Source organism: Oryzias latipes, chromosome 11 (genome assembly GCF_053564925.1).
Source record: "Oryzias latipes strain Hd-rR chromosome 11, Olatipes_Hd-rR_3.1".
Lineage (NCBI taxonomy): Eukaryota > Metazoa > Chordata > Actinopteri > Beloniformes > Adrianichthyidae > Oryzias > Oryzias latipes.
The window spans coordinates 19186153-19204687 of record NC_136247.1 but is presented as its reverse complement, the minus strand read 5'-3'; the positions used below and the strand labels follow the sequence as shown (position 1 = coordinate 19204687).

Below are 18535 nucleotides of genomic sequence, written 5' to 3'. Positions count from 1 at the left end.
TTTTTTTAAAAAGCTTTTATTTTGTTTGCAACATTAACACCACAAAACTCGCTTTTTATTCTGATGTGTTTGTTTTGCAGAAATGAACATATAAATCAAATCATTTTACAAGTATAGATGTCTTCTGAAAATGTCTAATTCTTCTGGATCCCTTTTAAGACTTGAAACGTATTTCTAGATCATAAAAACTTCCTGGTGAGACATGCAGACACTGGGAACGTGGGAAAGCCACTCTGACAGTCAGCTTTTTGGTCATAGATTTAGTGCTTCAGCCACCTTCCTCTCCTCAGGAATACCATTTACCTAAAAGAAATTTCAATAAAAAAGGGCTTCAATCAGTCTGGAAAAATAATGATATAAAAATGCATTTGCAGACCTACCTCCAGCCGCCGAAAGGTGGACATGACATAGTTATCTCCTTGGTTAGCAGTGAACAGAAAGCAGTCGGTTAGAGCGTCATGCAGCTGACAGACACGGTTGCTGGGGGGAGCCACGTCTCATGTCGGCGTTTGTGCAGGAATGTTGCTAACTGGTGTGGAAGAAGAAGCACCGAGTGCCTCACCTTCTTTCTTTAACCCCTGTGCTATCTTAGATGACCCCCCCTTACATTGACGTGTTCTCCTTACCATGACAAAGGTGGAAAGATTTCATGTAATCCATGGACACCAGTGAAGATCACAAATCATTGAAGAAAAAAGGTTCAGAGGACTGTCTAGTGGGTCAAGATGACCCAACTCCCAACGTTAAAGTGCCTAGGATAGCACAAGGGTTATTGAGGAAACTCTGGATCATCCTTCAGTCTAATGTTTTTATTGATCAAAAGGAGGCTGAATGTGAAAAGCCTGCAAGTCTTACAAAGAAGGACTTGCAAACAATCTTTGATTGATTTCCCTATTTTTACTGTTAAATCTATTGAACATTTTCTTGCTATTATGTTAAAAACTTCGATTAAACACATTAAAGACACAGAAAATACCCCTTATTAGGCCTACCCTGTTTAAATTGGGGCTGTGGTATTACCACCATGGGGGTTTAAAACAGAACCCTTGACTTTTAGCAGTATTTCTAACACGCAACAAAACCTCACACGCACATAAGAGACCCCAAATACATAAACATGTAGAGAGCAACATGTGTGCCTAATCTAGCTGTCTTTATTTTAATTACATGGAAGTTTAATAGCTTTTAAAATGAATCAAGTTTGCTAAAGAGGTTGAATCGTTTTGATTGCAACAGCAAAATGTCAAGGACGTTATTTGCTTTTAGTTCACTAGTTTTTTATTTTTATGACAGCTTTTTAACTTCACAATTTCTCTCAGCCTCTTTCATTATCCTCTTGACATTTAACATCCAAATGTACAAAGTTGTTTTTAAGAAAAGATGGTCTGAATGTCCCACAGGACAAGTGCAATTGAGGAATAGCAACTCTGTTCTAATTTACATACATTTTGGATTCTCTTGGCTTCTATTCATTTTTGATTCTACTGTTAAGTAATTAATTAAAGTGAATGAATGGATCTATTTGTCTAAAAAAGTTATAAATCTACTTTTTTCTCTGTTCCTTGAAGTCCCAGTGTCCCTCATTTGCCATTTCCATGTTTTTAATATGTTTGATATATTTATCCTTCTCTATAGATTTTACAGTGCGGAACAAAGCACCAACAATATTTACTGTCTTGCTTCCTTATATGCAGTAATGTAATTGATAATAACAACCTGAACTACTACAATAATTACTAACAATTTTCTGATTTTAGATTTAAAACTTAAAAAAATGGCTTTTATGTTACAGTACTGTTGCACATTTTAGACGCATGTGTTGAGATTTGATTTGTACTTTTTCCTTTCTGTATTTTAAAAGGTCTCCATTAGGAAGCCCTTTGGTCCAGCAGTGGCTGTGATGAAGTGGTCTAGAAAAAGTGTTTGATTGTTGTTTGGACAGAACAAAAAGTCAACCTGCACACATGCTTGACAGGTTAAAGAGGACAAGAACAGAAAGACAAACATGCAGCAGTCACAGCGTCCAAATCATCATGCTTTCAAGACGGTTCTTGGTTCATCGTGATTAAACTGAAGCCTTACCTGATGGTCGTGGCTGTGGTATGGTTATCTGGTTTTGCAAGTTCCTGAAACCAAAAATTAAAAAAGAGGATTATGGTAAACTGGTTAAAATATGTTTTCATGGCACTAACTTCTTCCGTTGGCGACCTGAAACCACTGAGCTGAAATCAGGAGCTGCAGCTGAAATGCTGGCAGTTTTTTTTTTTACTCTTTACTTCCTTTTCAGTTCAAAATGAATGAACACGTGGTTACGATTGGGACCATGAATGGTCGATCCCTCCGAAGCCCTTCACTCACGACTGCGTCTGCATCAAGGGCATGCTGGTGGTCTCGTAGTTGTCCGGGTGGATGGGTGGCACCACCTCGCCGCTGACTGGGTTGAAGACGGGCAGGGTGGAGAGAGGCCAGGAGATCTCACGGTTCTTGGACATGCTCCGCAGCTCCTTTGTGGACTTCTGGATGGCACTGTGATGAACCAACTGGATGCTGAAGGATGGAGAAGGTTGGTTTTTGTTTGTTTTTTTTTTCATTTCCCCACCTTCCTCAAAGCTTTACAAGTTCGATTATCTGAGGAGATCTGCACTCAGATTGTGCATGCAAGACAAATCTGACATGTAACCTGATCTGTCCTAGGGTTTTCTTTCATTTGTCTGGCTTAAGGTCTTTTTTCCTATTATTATTCTACAGCTAGTTGCTGATTTTTGAGCAGCCCACTGGATGACTGGATGTAATGGCAGAAATATGATCATGAACGGGTATGAAACAGCCATCTATGACGACAAAAAGTGACCAAAAATCAAACGAGAGGGGGGAGGGAGCAGCCAAAACCAAACACAGGAGAGGTAAAACACTTACTCTGATGTTTGCATGTTTCTTTTTTCCCTAGAAACAAAACAAAATGGATGAATTAAATACTAATATTAATACAAAAAGCAACATGTACACACACAGGTGAATGGGTTGTCGCGTAAAGGTGAGTGGAGAAGGGGGCGTGTTCTCCCAGCCTGTAAACGATGAATGGATGTCATGACAACATAAAACATGGAACTGCTTAGAAATGGTTCTCATCCTTCATGATAATGAGAAGCTGCAGTTCGGATGGACATTTGGGGATTTTAGCTGCTTCTAAAAGAAAGGGCCCTTCTCTGTCGTTTTAAATCCTCGCCTACTTCACTAACAGCTGCAATAAAAGCAGAAAAAGATATATCCAAGCAAAACTTACACCCCTTCCCGCCTGCAGCACATAATGTGGCCAAGGATAAAGAAGAGGACTAAAGCCACAGCTGAGGGAATCGCCATGGTGACAAGGAAGTCAGAAAAGTAGTCCCTGCTTTTCAGGGACTCGGATGGCGGGTTGTACTCCCCAAAGTCAGGCAGGATCCCTGTACCGGGGTCAGGGCGGGTAATGTAAACTGGGACTACTTTGTTGATGTCAACCTTAAAAAAAACGAGTAAAGGAGGATTTAGTAAGTAAAATAAAACAAACTGAATGCGACAGTCTTTCTGCGCGTCCTCACCAGGGAGATTTTACACCAGTCGATGTGAAACTGAGCTCTGAATTTCTTATCGCAGCTGATGGCGGGTTCCATCTCCTGACTGCAGCGCAGCTGGTTATGTGGGCTTTCCACCTCCCTCAGGCACGACGAGAAGGGAACATCGGCGCCAACCATCACGTAAACGCTGGACAAAGAAGGTGACGATGAAGAGCAGACAACAGAGAAGCCTCACGTCTTCACTTTGGAGGGAAAAGACCTTTGAGGTACTAGAAGATGGGTTCAGATGCTTACCCTTCCTTCAAGTTGTTGATGGGAAGGGGCACGCGGCCGCCACGGTCCAGGGCTGAAGTGATGTTGATGGCGTTGAGCCGCTCAGGCTGCCATACGTTCTTCACTGCGCCCAGGAAGTCGCCAAGCACCTCGCTGACCAGCATCTCCTCCACGTTCATGTTCTTGATGTAGAACTCAGCTTGGTAAGGCAGCGGGAACTCTGGAAAACAAGAAACGGTTGACGTGCTGAACAGAAACATCCAAATAAACCATGAAGAAAACGGATTAAAATGACTAGAAGAACAAGTTTGATCTCGTATTTTGCTGGTGTTTCTGCTGTTTGGTGTTAGGTAGTTGTTCTGGACCACATGGCTTCACAGTTAGCCAAACTAGTGATTAGTTCTAGTCTGTTCTTGTGGCATTTCTCTCACAATGGAGATAATTGAGATTAAAATTGCATTTCTGAGTTGAAATGATTCAAATTGTTGTTTGAATAAAGCGTGTTTGACAAAAAGCAAGACAAAAGGGGAAGGGGGGCGGGGTTGCTCTGCGTCAACAGTCCCGCCCACAACTGAGAAGCGAATTTCTGATGAACTCCTGCTGCTCTGCAGGAACTATGTCCGTTTGGCTAAACAGGGCATAATCCTAATAAAAAGACACAGGGAACGCTTTAACAATAGATCAAAAGATGATCGGAGTGAAACTTTCAATAGAAATGCATGAACCAGAAAAATGTTGGATTTCAGAAACACATTTTTTTACCATTGACACAAAAGGCTAAAAATGTATAAAACATAAACTAACAGTGCTAAAATAAAAGCCCAAATCCTTCAAGTGCGAACACAACAGAATGATTTGCATCTCTCTGCTTCAAGATGACGAGTGACAACTTTTAGAGTCCAGTCAACTGCCTGTGGATTCAATTTTTTGTCAAATGAGCTTAATTTTGTTTGTAACGCGTTTTTTTCTAACGTAACACATTTGTCCTCCTTTCACATTGTTCTTTATTTGAATATGTTGGGAAACAATGTGAGAGCAGATGCATTCATCCAACACAGAGAAACCAACAATGAGACAGCACGCTGACACAACAACTCCCACAGAATCATGATGCTGTTACATAATCTGTGCAAACACATCAAGAGCTCAAGGAGCTGAAGGAGAGACGTGGCGCTAAATAAAACATCTGCAAGTGTCTCCGCCTCCACACATCTGAAGATATTTGAATGGAAACATTGCAACTTCTGGCTTTTCGCCTCAAACTGAGAAAATGTGAGCTACAGTGGAACAGACCTTTGGGCTAGAGCCCTGCGCGGGACTATTTTCTTCATCCCACTCCCCCCCGCGCCCGCTGAATTTCTGACCAATCCCGCCCGCTCCCGCAACGTATGCGTTACACTCCCGCCCGCACCCGCAATATGTATGTCCACCCCCGCCCGCACCCGCAAAACTCATAGAATTTATTCCCGCACAGTCATAGAGATGCATTGATTTTGTGTCGTCTCCCGTCCCGCAGGAAAAAAAACACACGCATTTTGATATTATTAAAGAGATTCATGTCCCTCCTCCAGCCTCATCTTTTCATGCATTCCTCTTTTGTGTAATGTGCAACTTAATTATTAAATATATTTTTACAAATCCTGTTCGGTTAAAAGTGTGCGTGTGTGCGCGCGCGCAGACAGACGGCCTGAAGCGCGCTTTTTAAATGTATTTTTAGAAGTTAATCAAGTTGTCATTATCAGAACACAATGGAATCATGATTAGACTTTGTAAAATGTTGATGTTTATGAGTTTTTTACTTTGGAAAATGGGTGACGACATATTAAGAGTTTTTTAAAAAAAGTAGTGTGTGTGTCTGAATTAGATCCGAATCCACTAGATAGTCTAGATAAGGGGTTAGGGAGTAGTGAAGCAATTTGGACATAGTTCACAGTTCTGAACTCAGAGTGTTATATCCTTCCCAACCACCAGTGTTGGATTTTTGCAATCCCTTCTTTACATTATCGCTTAAATTACGTAGCAGTGTTGAAGAAGAAAGTGAAAAAGTATTTTGGAAGATTGATTTGTCATTTGATTTTTGAGGTATTTGATGCAGTTACATTGTGAAAATGAAAACGCATTTCTATTAATCCATTTTAATTGTCAAAGTAGACATTTCTAAATGAATTATGCTACACATTTACCAGAGAACTTTTTGAAAATGAAATGTCAAATACCATTTTCTTTATCATTTTAATTAAGGGACAGACTGAGCGGTGTTGAAGTAGAAAAAGAAAAAGCAGTTTGCTGGATTGATTTTTCATTTTATTTTTGAGTCAATGAACGCAGCTTTACTGTAAAAATGAAAAAGCATTTCTGGCACTGACTTTTATTTTGAATTACGAGACATGCTTTCATAAATACTTTCTCTTACATACATATATACTTATTTTATCTATAAGTGAGAATGTATGCATAACAGTGAGTGTATTTATGTGTACGTTACAGTGAGTATATCTGCAAGTGAGAGGATATGTATGTGAGTGGTTCATAAGGAAATAAGTCTTGTTCAGCCATCATCCAGTTTTCCACTTTTCTCTGAAGCTTTCTGTCTCTTTATTCCTACTCCAATCGTGTGTTTGCAGAAGTTGTGAAATGGAATTTCCCTTTTTTCTAAAAACAAAGAAATTCTGAGGAACTCCAGTAGATCGTGAAAATTATATGATTAGATCAGCTGAAATTGAAATGAAGTCCTTCCTGTGTCATCTTTTCAGTCAAAAACTCAATAATATAAATAATCCTCTGGGTTTTTAATGAATTAATAATTTGCGTTTCTTAATAAATAATCATGGCTAACTTTTCCCTTAAGAAATGCTGGTTAAACCTTTTAAGTATTATATGTTCCTTGACGTTTTACTCAGGAAAACTGATCTCGGATGGCTGGAATCTGTCGTGCCAACATCTCTTACCTTCTGTTGCCATGATGTTTATGACCAAGTTGTGCCGTGCGGTCTCGAACGTGCGCCTGTTATAAGCCGTAATCTGTAACACACAAGGGGGAAAGTTTAAGCTCAGATCAGTGGAGCTTATATGGAAACATGCTGTGAACAGAGCTAGATGCAAGACAGAGCGTCTGTACTTGGCTGAGGAACCATAAAGAGCCACGGTGGACACATAAAGACATTTGGTAAGAAATGTAAACAAGAAAACAACTTTTTAACTCCAAACAAACAAATCTGGCCAGGCCCAATAAATTCACGCATCTTTGTCACAGATACTTTTTCCTACACTATGGCTATAACCCATAACAATACCACAGTGTAGAAGTGTCTAGTCCCCTGGTTTTTAACCAATTTGGACACTTTTCTACCTTTTATTGAACACAAAAACAGACATTTCATCTTGAAAGGCAAATCATAATAACTAAATAGATAACAATTCCAGGCAGAATGCCTGCACGCTTCACTACCCGAGCACATTGATTTCTATTTAGCTTCATGAAACATAAAAGGAATCTAATATATTAGTGCAACATATAAACACTATTCAGTTAATCATACAGAACATGCTAACAAGTCAACTAAACTCAATAAATCACTCAGTTCATTGAATTCTTCATCCTGTGTCACTTTGGAAAAACGGAACCCCGGCGAAAGACAGACTTGTTCTGCAGTAGCAAATACATTTCCATGTATATATTTAGTGCCCTCTAGCAGTTGCTGCTATTTCTTTTTAAAGCACAAATGAGTCGCACCTGAGTGTAAATCGGGCGGCCGTGACGCAGAGGTAGGGCGGTCGACCTCTGATCTAAAGATCAAAGGCTTAATTACCGCTTTGCCCACCCATTCGCCAAAGTGTTCTAAAGCAAGATACTGAACCCCACCTTGCCTCTGGTGGTTATAGGTTGGCGCCAGTGTTCGTCAGAAGAGTCGCCATCGGTGTGTGAATGTATGTGTGCATGGGACTGGGACTGTAAAGCGCCTTGTGCCTTGGATGAAGGTAGCAAAGTGTTATGCAAGTATACGTCATTTACCATTAATAAGTTACACCCCTACAAAAACAACTCATACCCCAAAAATATGGTATTTTAAATCCACTGTTCTGATAGAGAAAAACTGTATAATTATTTAAAAACAAATTTTTTAGTTCAAATTTAAATCCAACGCTTGTGGTCTATATTTGCCAGTCCAGTGAGCTTTGATCTACACTAGTTTTTCGCAGAGAAATTGACAGGGCACTGTATTTTGGAATTGTAGATTTGGACACCCTGGAAAAATGGCAAATGCCCTACAGAGTCCACTAAGTAGTGAGAAGTGAGGGAATTCGAACGTAACACATGTCCGCACAAAAACCCCAATGCAAAGGATGCATCACCTCTATGACAGTAGGCCGGCCAACGTGCTCTGGGGTGGGAGAACCGTAGAGAACGCCATCCCCGTAGGGAGTTCTTTGGATGTAGCGCAGCCACCCCGGCCTGTCCGGGTACCCCATCAGGTTGGTGTTGAAAGTGATGGGGTCATTGCTAGCGTCGCCTGCACATAAAACAGTGATTTTTTTTCGATTTAATTTCAGGATTTAGAAACATATTGAAAAACATTAATAAAGTGCATAAGTTATGCAAAAAAAATGCTTAAATCTGAGTGTATCTTGGTTCAGCTTATAAGGACACTTTTTTTGCTGCATTAGACTGGATAAAGAGTGAAGACGAAGGTGGGGTACCTGATTTGGGGTATGGTGGAAACTCTCCTTTAAAGTGCTCCCGCTCCAGAACATGGACAAACAGCACTCCAGCGGACGGGTACACATTTCGGTCTCCATGGGACCTCGATAAGATGGTTACCACTAAGAGCACAAATTTACAAGAACATAGCCTAAGCACATTTGACATTTGAAGGTCTGTTTTTAACCCATTAATACCCCACCATCAGTATTATAAGGAAAGCAAGCTTTTTAGATTAGTCACTTTTGTTTCTAAGTACTACAGTCAAAGCTTAAGGACATTTCAAACAGAGAAGTGTAAGGGGAAAACACCACTTATTAGCTTTGGTATGTAAGAAAACAAAGATTCTACTTCAAAGTACTGAAGACAAAGATGGCCTCTCAACCTCCACTTTTTATTTTTGCTCCTCTCTGGTTTACAGGTGATAATCAAGAACAAATGCTTACACATGGCAAAACTGTGGGGGAGAGGGGTTGGAGGGGGCAAATGTACAGATTATCCCCTTCCTTACTGCTCCCCCCCTCTGTTGCTTCCTCTTTCACACGCAGCCTTAATCTTGTTGCTTTATCATGCTGCATTTTTCACTCATCTACCTCCCCCCTTCTCTCTTTCACAGTGGGAGGGAACTCAATTTCTAATAACCATGGGAGGCCGCTAGCAGTGGAGGAGGAGGAGGAGGATGACGAAGGGCTAGAAGGATAGAGGATCTGAGCTTAGAAGAGAAAATCCACAAAATATATGCATCTGAACTACAGTGACACCTGGAAGGGGGGGGGGGGGATTCCAGAAGGCATGTTTAAACTACCCTGACTTTAACCCTGAACTCTGGCTGAAATCCGCCTGAACTTGCTTATGTCGGAGGGTTTACCTTTTTTTCCCAAATTTGGTGCATGCTTTGTTTGTTTCTTTGTTTTGTTTTTCTGTGTGCGGTGATGTTTTGGTTTGCTGTGATTTGGTCAATTATTACCGGGTGGAAGGACTTACAGGGACAAAAAAAGGACTAATTGGGAAACCCCTCCCCAACCCCATACGATTGGCTGTGGGCGTCATGCCCTCTCTTAAAAGCCAGAGGGCAGGCGAGAGCAGGGGAACGGCAAAGCTCCGACGAGGAAGAGCCTGAGAGAAGGAACTGCACGGAGACCCAGCAGAGCTACACGGAGGCGCGCTCACTGGAGGAATTCAAACATCCGAGGCAAGTGAGGACTTTGACGGGATCGGTAGAGAAGAAGACGAGCCCTGGACGTGACGCGCTGTGTGGGAGGAACTATTCAACGCGATTTCTCAGCTAAGTAAAGGAACGTGGGCACTTTTAACTCTGGAGAGAGAGTGTGTCCAGACATTGTTGTAGTGCTGAGAGTAAGGACGTCTCTTTACATCCTCAGTGAACGTCGCAGGGCCAAAGGCTGCAACTAGAGGAGCTGCGCTGGACCTGTCTACACTGAGCTCTGCTCCTACCAGATTCTTCCCTCTTAAGACTTAGTTGGGATTGAAAGCTCTTTTTAATTTATTTATTTGGACTGCTGATCCAGCCTTACCGTTTTTTAAAACTGTTTTATCCTGGTGGATTTTATTATTTTGTTGACTGTTGACCCAGTTGTATTTTTGTTTTTATTCTGACCGATTCTTTTATTTATTTTAGTCTGTTGTCCCAGCCGTATTTTTAACCATTTTACTCGGGTTGGGTTTTAACTATTTTTTAAAGATCAAGACTGGACAACTGTATTAATACAACATTTTTCGCTGTATAAAAATTTTTAAACTATACTTTTGCCTGGCATTTTCATTTCTGAACCTTTGGTATCTCTGCGAACCTGACACTTACTCTGGGTATGTCGGTTCCAAAAGACCGGATATGAGCTAGCGTGATCACGCTCGACTTGGTAACCCTGGGTTAAAGCGCGTGCACTGCAAGTACATAAAGACATTTTCAATGGATCGCCGATTTCTGGGGTCACCACTGAAACGCGTGGAGAAAAAAAGAGCGCTATACTCCAGTGAGACGGAGTCTGAGGTTTTAATGACAGCGTATGAAGATTATCATCAAAAAGGTAATATGGCTGCTTCAGCACATTTTGTCAAAAAGCCCCATTTAAACCCAAATCCGTCCAGACAGGCAAAGGGAATGGTATCCCACAATTCTTTGTGGTGTCAATCTAACAGCAGCACCAAAGTTACACCTACTTCATTGAATGAACTTGAATGAAAGTCAAATCATGTCTGATAACTACGTGTTAGTCTTAATTTGACTGAACTCAAAAAAATGATTTATCTTAACTGAAGCAAATAATTACCTTCGATCAAAGTAAAAAAGTTTATTTTTCCAACATCCATACGTGGTCTTTTCACCCTCTCACGGTGGAAAAAGTTTTATCTGAGCTTCTTCATCCACTAAATCATCTTCACATGGACACGCCATGCTGCTTCACCTCTCTGAAACCAACTAACCTTCAACTAAACCTGCTCCAGACCAGGTTATGTTCAGAAAATGAGTTGCTATGGCAACTTACACACACACCCGGCCCCAGCACATACACATCCCCATTCCACAACAGTGGCTACAGACGATCCCGGCTCCAATGCCTTCTTAAAATGAGAAGATTGTAATTGTGCTGGCTCCTTTGTGAAAATGAATCTAATAATGCAAAAAGAGCTCAGCTGTTGACAACACTGTTGTTGACATCCATTGTTAACGTTAGCTACTTCCGCAAACGAGTGACGTCGTTCACCGTTGAGTACTATTCTGCGCATGTGGGTCACTTCTGGGTCATTTCACGGTCACACAGGAGATCACAAAAGTTCGCATTTAATTGGAAATGTGAACGGCCTTGCAAAAAAAATCGAACTTTTTCAAAAAATCGGAATTGAGCATTAAGCCCTGCAGTGTGAACGTAAGCTTAGTTTCTCTAGAGCAGTGTTTTTCAACCTTTTTTGAGCCACGGCACACTTTAACCTTGACAAAAATCCCGTGGCACACCAGCATCCAAAAAAAAAAAAAGCAGAAATTCATGGTCTGTATTGATCGACAGCCCCCCCCCCCCCCCCCCGCCCCCCCGCCCGCAATCTCACGTGCATTTTTGTGATAATTGTGGCCGGAAAAGCAGGAGGTTACGGCTGTTTTTTCTAAGAGATGAAATGAAAGTTAAATTAAGAAACTGTTTGTTTGTTGTGCTTTCAAGACGTTTCACAATTCTGCAACTCGTGCGCTGGGACACTGGCCCTTTAAGCCAATGCATCACGGGAGATGTAGTGTGAAAACTGCCGAAAAATTGCAGAAAGACTCGCGTCTCTGAGCTTCATTGTTTTGTTCACGTGTTCCACGGTCTGACACCGGACTCTGTGGAAAGCTACACCGCTAAAGACGAGCTTTAGCTGGTACTTTTGTTAGAACTGAGCGACTTTATCAGCAGAATTAAGAACAAGGAAGTGAAGACTTTAAGCACTTCTGATTGGTCAGACTGATGACATGTGATTAAGCCTTCAAGAATGATTGGCGGAGACAGTTAAAGGGGCGGGACTTTTCCGCAAACTGTCATATCTGCAGGTAAATCGTGGTACAGTCATTCTTATCAAAATGTCTTTAATAGAATTAAATAAACACAAAGAAAAAGTAATTTTAAGATCTTTTATATTCCTAACTACTCAGTGTTTTATCAGTGCCTGTTTGGATGAACACAGAGCTGATTTCCTGGAGATGAAAAATGTTCTTAGACCAGTTAATGAGGGCAATTTCCCACGGCACACATGACCATCTCTAGAGCAACAGTATTTCAGTAAAAGCTCACCTCTGAGTTGTGGGTGGGACAACTGGTGCAGAGCCCTCCCCTTCCCATTACCCATCTTTTTACACGCTCTCCCGCTAGCTTACAGCTCCTCACAACCCTAACCTAACATTACCGCTGCAACAAAAATGGCGAGCAATATCTCAGCTATCCGGTCGTACAGTTTTGAGTCAGACGCCAGCTCAGACGAGGAAAACATCATGGATCTATTTGTCTACAAGTGGATGCATCAGAATGGAGCTTGTGGCCCAACCACTGTATTTTCTGCATCACCATAAAATTCTTTTTCAAATATCATTTCATCTGCACCTAATCCACAATGATTTGAATAAAGAAATAATGAGAAATGCAGTTCTAAGCTACATTTTCTTTATTTATGATCCTCCATCATAAAAAAAACCACAAGAACATGTTAAAAACACAAGGATCGCATGTGCAAAAGTACCTTTATTTCAACTGGTATCTGTGATTTGATGGAGATTTTGTACAATTTCTGCATAAAACAAATAAAGTTTGACAAAAAAACCACAAAAATCACAATTTTCAGTGGCTCTGTAAAGGCATCCTTTTTTCAAAGACAGCCTAGATTAAAGATTATTCTTTCTGTGCTCAACTGCATTCATAAAAAAAAGGCTCATGTGTATGATTGGGGGTTTGGCTCCTAACAGAGAAGGTGACCAAGGCGTGACTGATTTCCCCAAGGGCTTAATGACAGAGAGATCAGATCAATATACTTTAGTACTTGAACATGTCCTTAAAACAGGACATACGTGGGCATGACTCCTTGGGCTTTTTTTTTGTTGTTGCCTCGATTATCCATGAACAAACAGCTGAAGAAGAAAGGAAGGGGTGGGACTTCAAGGTGTGAAAAGGATTTTCAATAAATAAAACTAAATATTGGATATAATCTCTAGCTTTTACCATGTTGTCCTAATATATCCAGATTTAAAAATGACACTTGAGGTCAATTTTAGATAATACTATAACACCATAAATGGTTGAAAATATTCACGTATTTTTCATGAAGCCACCTGGGCACGACTAATCCACTCCAGAGCTCTCCATAGCCCCAACGTCAGGATTAGTAAAAAAATAAATAAATAAATAAACTCATTTAGTTTCAGCAGAACAGTTTTACAACAGGATCTCAGTTCATCTGTATTGTGGATGCACACTAAAGCATGTGTTATCTGACCCACTGGGCCAGCACACAAAGGACCTTTTCCGAACACTTCAAAGTGAAACAGAGGCTGCCCCTTTGTGCTCAGGAGTCATTAGAATAAGGTAAAGAAAATTGTAAAAAAAAAATAGCTATTGGGATCTTGAAGGGAGATTCAATATTTAATCTTTTACTCAACATCAATAATTTAGGGCAAACCCTCCTGGAAAACTAAATTCCAGGTTGAACTGTTTTCTCTCCGCCTGTTTATTCAACAGTGATCAGTGACTAAGTCCCACTGAGGATCTGCCAGGAGCATTCAATCTGCTTATTCAAGTCTCAGCCAAGCCTTCTCGAGATGACCAGCTTTTAGCGCCCTCCGCGTACACACAATACATCACCCATTAAAGGTTAATGCTCAACTGTCCACTGCACACTAGTCTCCTGGATACAGCTCTGGGTCAAATGACAGAAGAGAACAGAAGAAACACTTTCCCAACAACTGGGTTCACATAATAACAGATACGTTCAAGAATGTTGTGCAGAATCCTACCGTTCCTGAAGCCATTGCACACAGCACAAGATTAACACAGTACAAAGGGAAACTGGAAGTGGTGGAAATAACTAACCAGATTTGATGCATTTCTGGACTGACCTTGGACTGGTTGGAGCAATGCCGCATAACCCATTAAGATCTGAGGTAGCCTCCACAAGGGTAAGCAGGTATGGCCATATATGCCATCAGGTCTTAATGGGTGAAATACACGGTTGGTAGCAGGGAAAGAACCAGCCTAATGCTTTATCTAACGGAGGCCTTCAAAAAGCTGAGGCAGAGACGAGAAAAAAGTATTCTTTGGTTCTGTGGAGGCAGCTCCATACGCACATGCTGTGCGGGTCAGGAGGAGTGCATGTGCTTTTTGGTGCTCAGCGGGGAAGCAGACAACAAGGATCGCCACTGTTTGTGACGATGGCTTTGGTGTTCTGCCTGCGATGAGTTGGAGCCTCGTTTATTTTGAGCTCAAACGTGGAAGTGAAAGCGGCTGGTGCTGCGGCGATCACACCACAGTGTCCAGGGACAATGATGGACATTGGAAAAACCCTACAGTCCTACCAACACTCCGTAGAAGGTAAGAATGCCGCTTTTTATTTGTTCTGTATAGCTTTTCTATTGTTAAACAGAGAAAACACTCCCTCCTCTTCCAGGTAGGATTAGATCTACAGTCAGTTTTAGACTAGAACTAGCTTCACAAGATAGAACAGCTAAAGGAAGTGTGTTAAGAGTAAGAAAGGCGTATTACACACAACAACAATACTGGTATTAATAGGGAATCACCTGAGTTTGTCAGTGTTATGGCAGAAGAGACCAGACAACACACTCACCATCTTTGAAAAAGACGGATTTCATCCTCAAGGCCAAGGGTGGCTCCAAACGGGCATTTCTCTCATGTGAAGCGCTCCGTGTTGCATCATAGGCACGCACAATGTAAACTATTGGGTCAATGAATAGTAGCATGCATGAAACAAGGGTGTCTTTCAACAACTTCTCCAACAATGGATAACTCGTTTCCAGTTTTAAGGTTTGTCATTTTCCCTCATCAAATCCGTCTTCAAAAAGACCTGTTATCATATTGAAGCTGCCTTAAGTGTAAAGAAAGATCATTTACATCTATTTAATTAACATAAAACTCTTTTATTCCTGCTTGTTTCTAATAAAAATGTTAATTGTATCTCTAGAAACAGGGAAAACAGATCTAAGTACTTAGACAATCAGCAAGTCCTCCAAATATTTTGTGACACCAGAATATCATGAATCTTTTTTCATGGTGCCAGAACCACAACAGTAACATCAACTTGAACTATTTTTGTCTGTAGAGGCTAACACACAGTTGCAGATATTTAGATATGCAACTGAAAATACTTAACACAGGGCATATTAATTTAGAAAAAAAAAAAAAAAAAGATAAACCTATCATCACTTAGAAGATTGAATCATGAAGTCTGTAATCAAAGTTACCAAGATCCCACTTTTGTACAGCAAGGTTAGTTATATATACATTTGAACCATCTTTATTATGTTACATCACATATGAAGCAGGTCCAATGGTCCAAATAGAGTTATGCAATGCAGAATTGTGCCTTTCTATGGCTGTGTCCAAATTGGAGGGCTGCGTTCTTCCAGGGCTGCATTTGAAGGCTACTTAACATCACAGCGCCGCGACAAGTGCTGTCCAAATTCACCGAGTCCTTCAAATGTGACCAACGAATACGGCCTTCTTTTCCCGATTTCAAGGACTGCTCTGGTGTATCCTTCTAAGCTGTCCATATCCCAAGATGCATTGCGGCCAAACTCAGATATTTTCTGACAACATGGCGCACTGTGAAGCAGGACCCGCACTTGGAGATAATTTCACCTTTTTATAATTGCACCTCCAAGATTAAAAGTTGGATCAAATAAGCCAGGAACATTTTGAGCTCCATGTCTGGTTCACTACTCCTCTCTGTTCGGGACTCACGGTTGCTAGGCAACAAGACATTCACCGATGCGGGGTCTCTATTCGTTTTTGTTAATTTTTTTATTATGTATTTACTTTTCATTTGTAGGCAAACTATTTGTTTAGCAAGTAAAAAAAGGCGTGATTTATGGAGGAATCAAAACCACCTTTAATATTTTGAACCAACCAAACGAATTAAAACCTAAAATATGTTACATATGTTAATAAAACTGTTGGTAAACCAGAGAAGGACTGAGTCCGTTTTGTTTTTTCATCCTCTGACTATTTGTTATGGCCGCCATTTTTCCTCTTCTCCTCCTCTCGGGCTTTTGGAAAAAACTAGCAACAAGCTAGCTAGCTAACAAGCTAGCTGACAAGCTAGCCTGGGTACCTGATCGACCGAAACAGCCATTGATTTGCAACGTAAATCGATACGTACCCGTTCCGAGCCAAACCGCGACAGCCGCAGCAGTCATGGTGGAGATTGTCCTCGTGCATTTAATATAAGAAAGAATATTTTCAAAGCAGTCTAATACTGAGCATCCTGCTGCATTCCTGCCTCCGCCTCCGTCCTCCTCTGGATTCAGCAGCGCCGCCTCTCATTGGCTGAACATCTGGATGGAAAAAGGTGGTTGTCAGGCTAAAAAAGGAAGCAATTGCCTTATTTGAACCAAAAACAAGTACAGCAAAGTGCGGTCACTGCTAAAAGTCCCCAAATTAAGTACTTGAACTTATCCCTCCTAAAAACAAACCAGCCAGCTATAACTGTTGGTGTTATGGTGGTTTGTTAAAATAATTTTATTTACTTTAATAAAAGCATTGTTTAAGCGAGTCTGACCAATTTCCTGTGTTATTTGATATTTTTACTTCTTCTGGATTTGATAAATGATCTGCACCTGGACTTACAAAGTATAAATAACTCTAATTAAAAGTTATGTATAGAACTATGATAGCTATGTAAAATGAATGAGTAAAATGTGTCAATGATTAATAGAAATTATAATGGCATAATTTGCACTTACATGTGGATGTGAATTATATTGTTTTAACTTTAATGTTTTATATTTAAGTCATCATTAATAGTCAAAAGTTTGATATATTTATGTTTTGTTTGTCTTCTTTAGTATTTTTTATTTCACTGCACGAAATAAACCAATTCCATTTCATCTATATCAACGATATAGATGATAAATAGAAATAAAGAATTAAAAAAAACTTTATTTTATTTATTTAAACCCAGTTTTTTATGATAAAAATAATATCACTTTAATAAATGAATGGAATTCACCAGATGACAAGGGCGCATAACAACTGTGTGGTTTACATTGATGGTAAACACGGTAAGTAAACACATTTTAAGGTCTTCTCATCAAATAACCCATTTCAAACTATAATGTTTCTGTTGGATCATCGATGGTTAAGTAACATAAGTGAGCCCCACACAATGAGTCTGTTTGAGACCTTGTAGAAACGTCCTTTTCATTCCACAAAGGCTTTGGGAAATCCTCCTTCTATTTTTACTCAGATGAAGTTTTAACATTTTGACTATTTGAACAGCTGTAAGAACTCAAAGGCACGTTCGGGGATTCTCCTCAATCTGTCCAAGCCTCCTGCAGAGTCACTCTGTGCAGACAGATGGTTGCGTTTTGGCCCCCTTGGCTCCCACTCAGATCTTCTGAAAGGCTAGGGACTCTTAAATTGACCGGCGCTCCCCCCTCAATGGGGGCTAATTTACAGCTCCTTGATCTTGCAGAAAAACCCTCAAATCTGGTAGATGTAACAACTCTGACTCAATGCTTCCCGTTTGCAGAATTTTCATTTAATTGCTGGCCGTGTTTCCGTGCTCTGCATTTCATATCTGTTTTCTGCTCTTGCGCTCCTTCTCAAACCCATAAGATTATTTTTAGGTTGCGTAGCAACCTCTTGCATAACCTGTAGTTGGAGTGAGTGTTTTAGAATAATCACTACGTTTGTGTAAAACAGGAGAACAAACCAAAAGGAAAGCCTTGCGTTTTTTTAAACAGGCAGCTAAATGTGTTTTATCTTAATTATTAGTTTCATTTACTCTTTTTAAAATTTCCTTTCCAGATCTGGGTACACACACATCACTAGACTCTGTACATTTACGTTTCCTGTACTTTCTTTTTGATAATTTTGTCATTTCAAAAGTGTTAAAAATGTTCAAAATAACAGCTCATTCCCCTGTTGTTTGAAGGGAAAACCCGAATGTTTATCGCATTATCGCAAAATCTTATCATAAAAACAATAAACTTCAAAACTAGGTGAAAGAGAGAGAGAAAGATTTGCAGTTACTCAAACTTTCTTTTGAGTTTTCCTTAAAAATGTAAACTATGAAAAGTTAAATGCGGAAAAGACAAAGTACTGATTAAAAATTTGTTTCAAAATTCAGTTTGCCTTCATTCATTCTTACAGTTTTAAAGCAACTATTCTGAATCCTGTAATACAATAAAGTGCTTTAACAAGTCAAAGCTATTTAGGATCATAATCATGCGTTTGGGTGTTACAAAGCTTTCTTTTTCTTGAACTCATCACATGAATGCAGTCTTGTTGTTGTTGTT

At 40.2% G+C, this 18535-nt stretch overlaps 3 protein-coding genes across 12 annotated transcripts in view; 1 reads left to right on the top strand and 2 right to left on the bottom strand.

Annotated features, from left to right (window-relative positions):
* Positions 1–68: 68 nt before the first annotated feature.
* sgce (sarcoglycan, epsilon) lies at positions 69–16734 on the bottom strand. Of its 9 annotated transcripts, XM_011480829.4 has the most exons (13): positions 16396–16572; positions 14845–14952; positions 8526–8648; positions 8181–8338; positions 6776–6848; positions 3849–4047; positions 3579–3741; positions 3284–3498; positions 2917–2943; positions 2359–2547; positions 2083–2126; positions 381–418; positions 69–303 (listed from the first exon to the last, which is right to left on the bottom strand). In XM_011480829.4, exons 1-13 carry the CDS (start codon positions 16430–16432, stop codon positions 253–255), a joined length of 1425 nt encoding a protein of 474 aa, XP_011479131.1. In that variant the 5' UTR covers positions 16433–16572; the 3' UTR covers positions 69–252. The 9 variants fall into 9 exon arrangements, with proteins under 9 accessions (XP_011479131.1, XP_004073875.1, XP_011479133.1 ...); XM_004073827.5 differs by lacking the exon at positions 14845–14952 and having other exon boundaries at positions 16396–16734; XM_011480831.4 differs by lacking the exon at positions 381–418.
* ppp1r9a (protein phosphatase 1, regulatory subunit 9A) overlaps positions 14452–18535 on the top strand; it is a 62899-nt gene continuing 58815 nt past the window's right edge. For both annotated transcript variants that reach the window (XM_078954936.1, XM_078954934.1), the window contains exon 1: positions 14452–14591. The gene's annotated coding sequence lies outside the window, so the exon portion shown is untranslated. The remainder of the gene's footprint in view (positions 14592–18535) is intronic.
* Positions 16446–18535, bottom strand: part of LOC144995314 (uncharacterized) — a 68510-nt gene continuing 66420 nt past the window's right edge. The window contains exon 2 of the mRNA XM_078954940.1: positions 16446–16570. Within this exon, the coding sequence (XP_078811066.1) occupies positions 16556–16570 (15 nt within the window). The 3' untranslated portion in view covers positions 16446–16555. The remainder of the gene's footprint in view (positions 16571–18535) is intronic.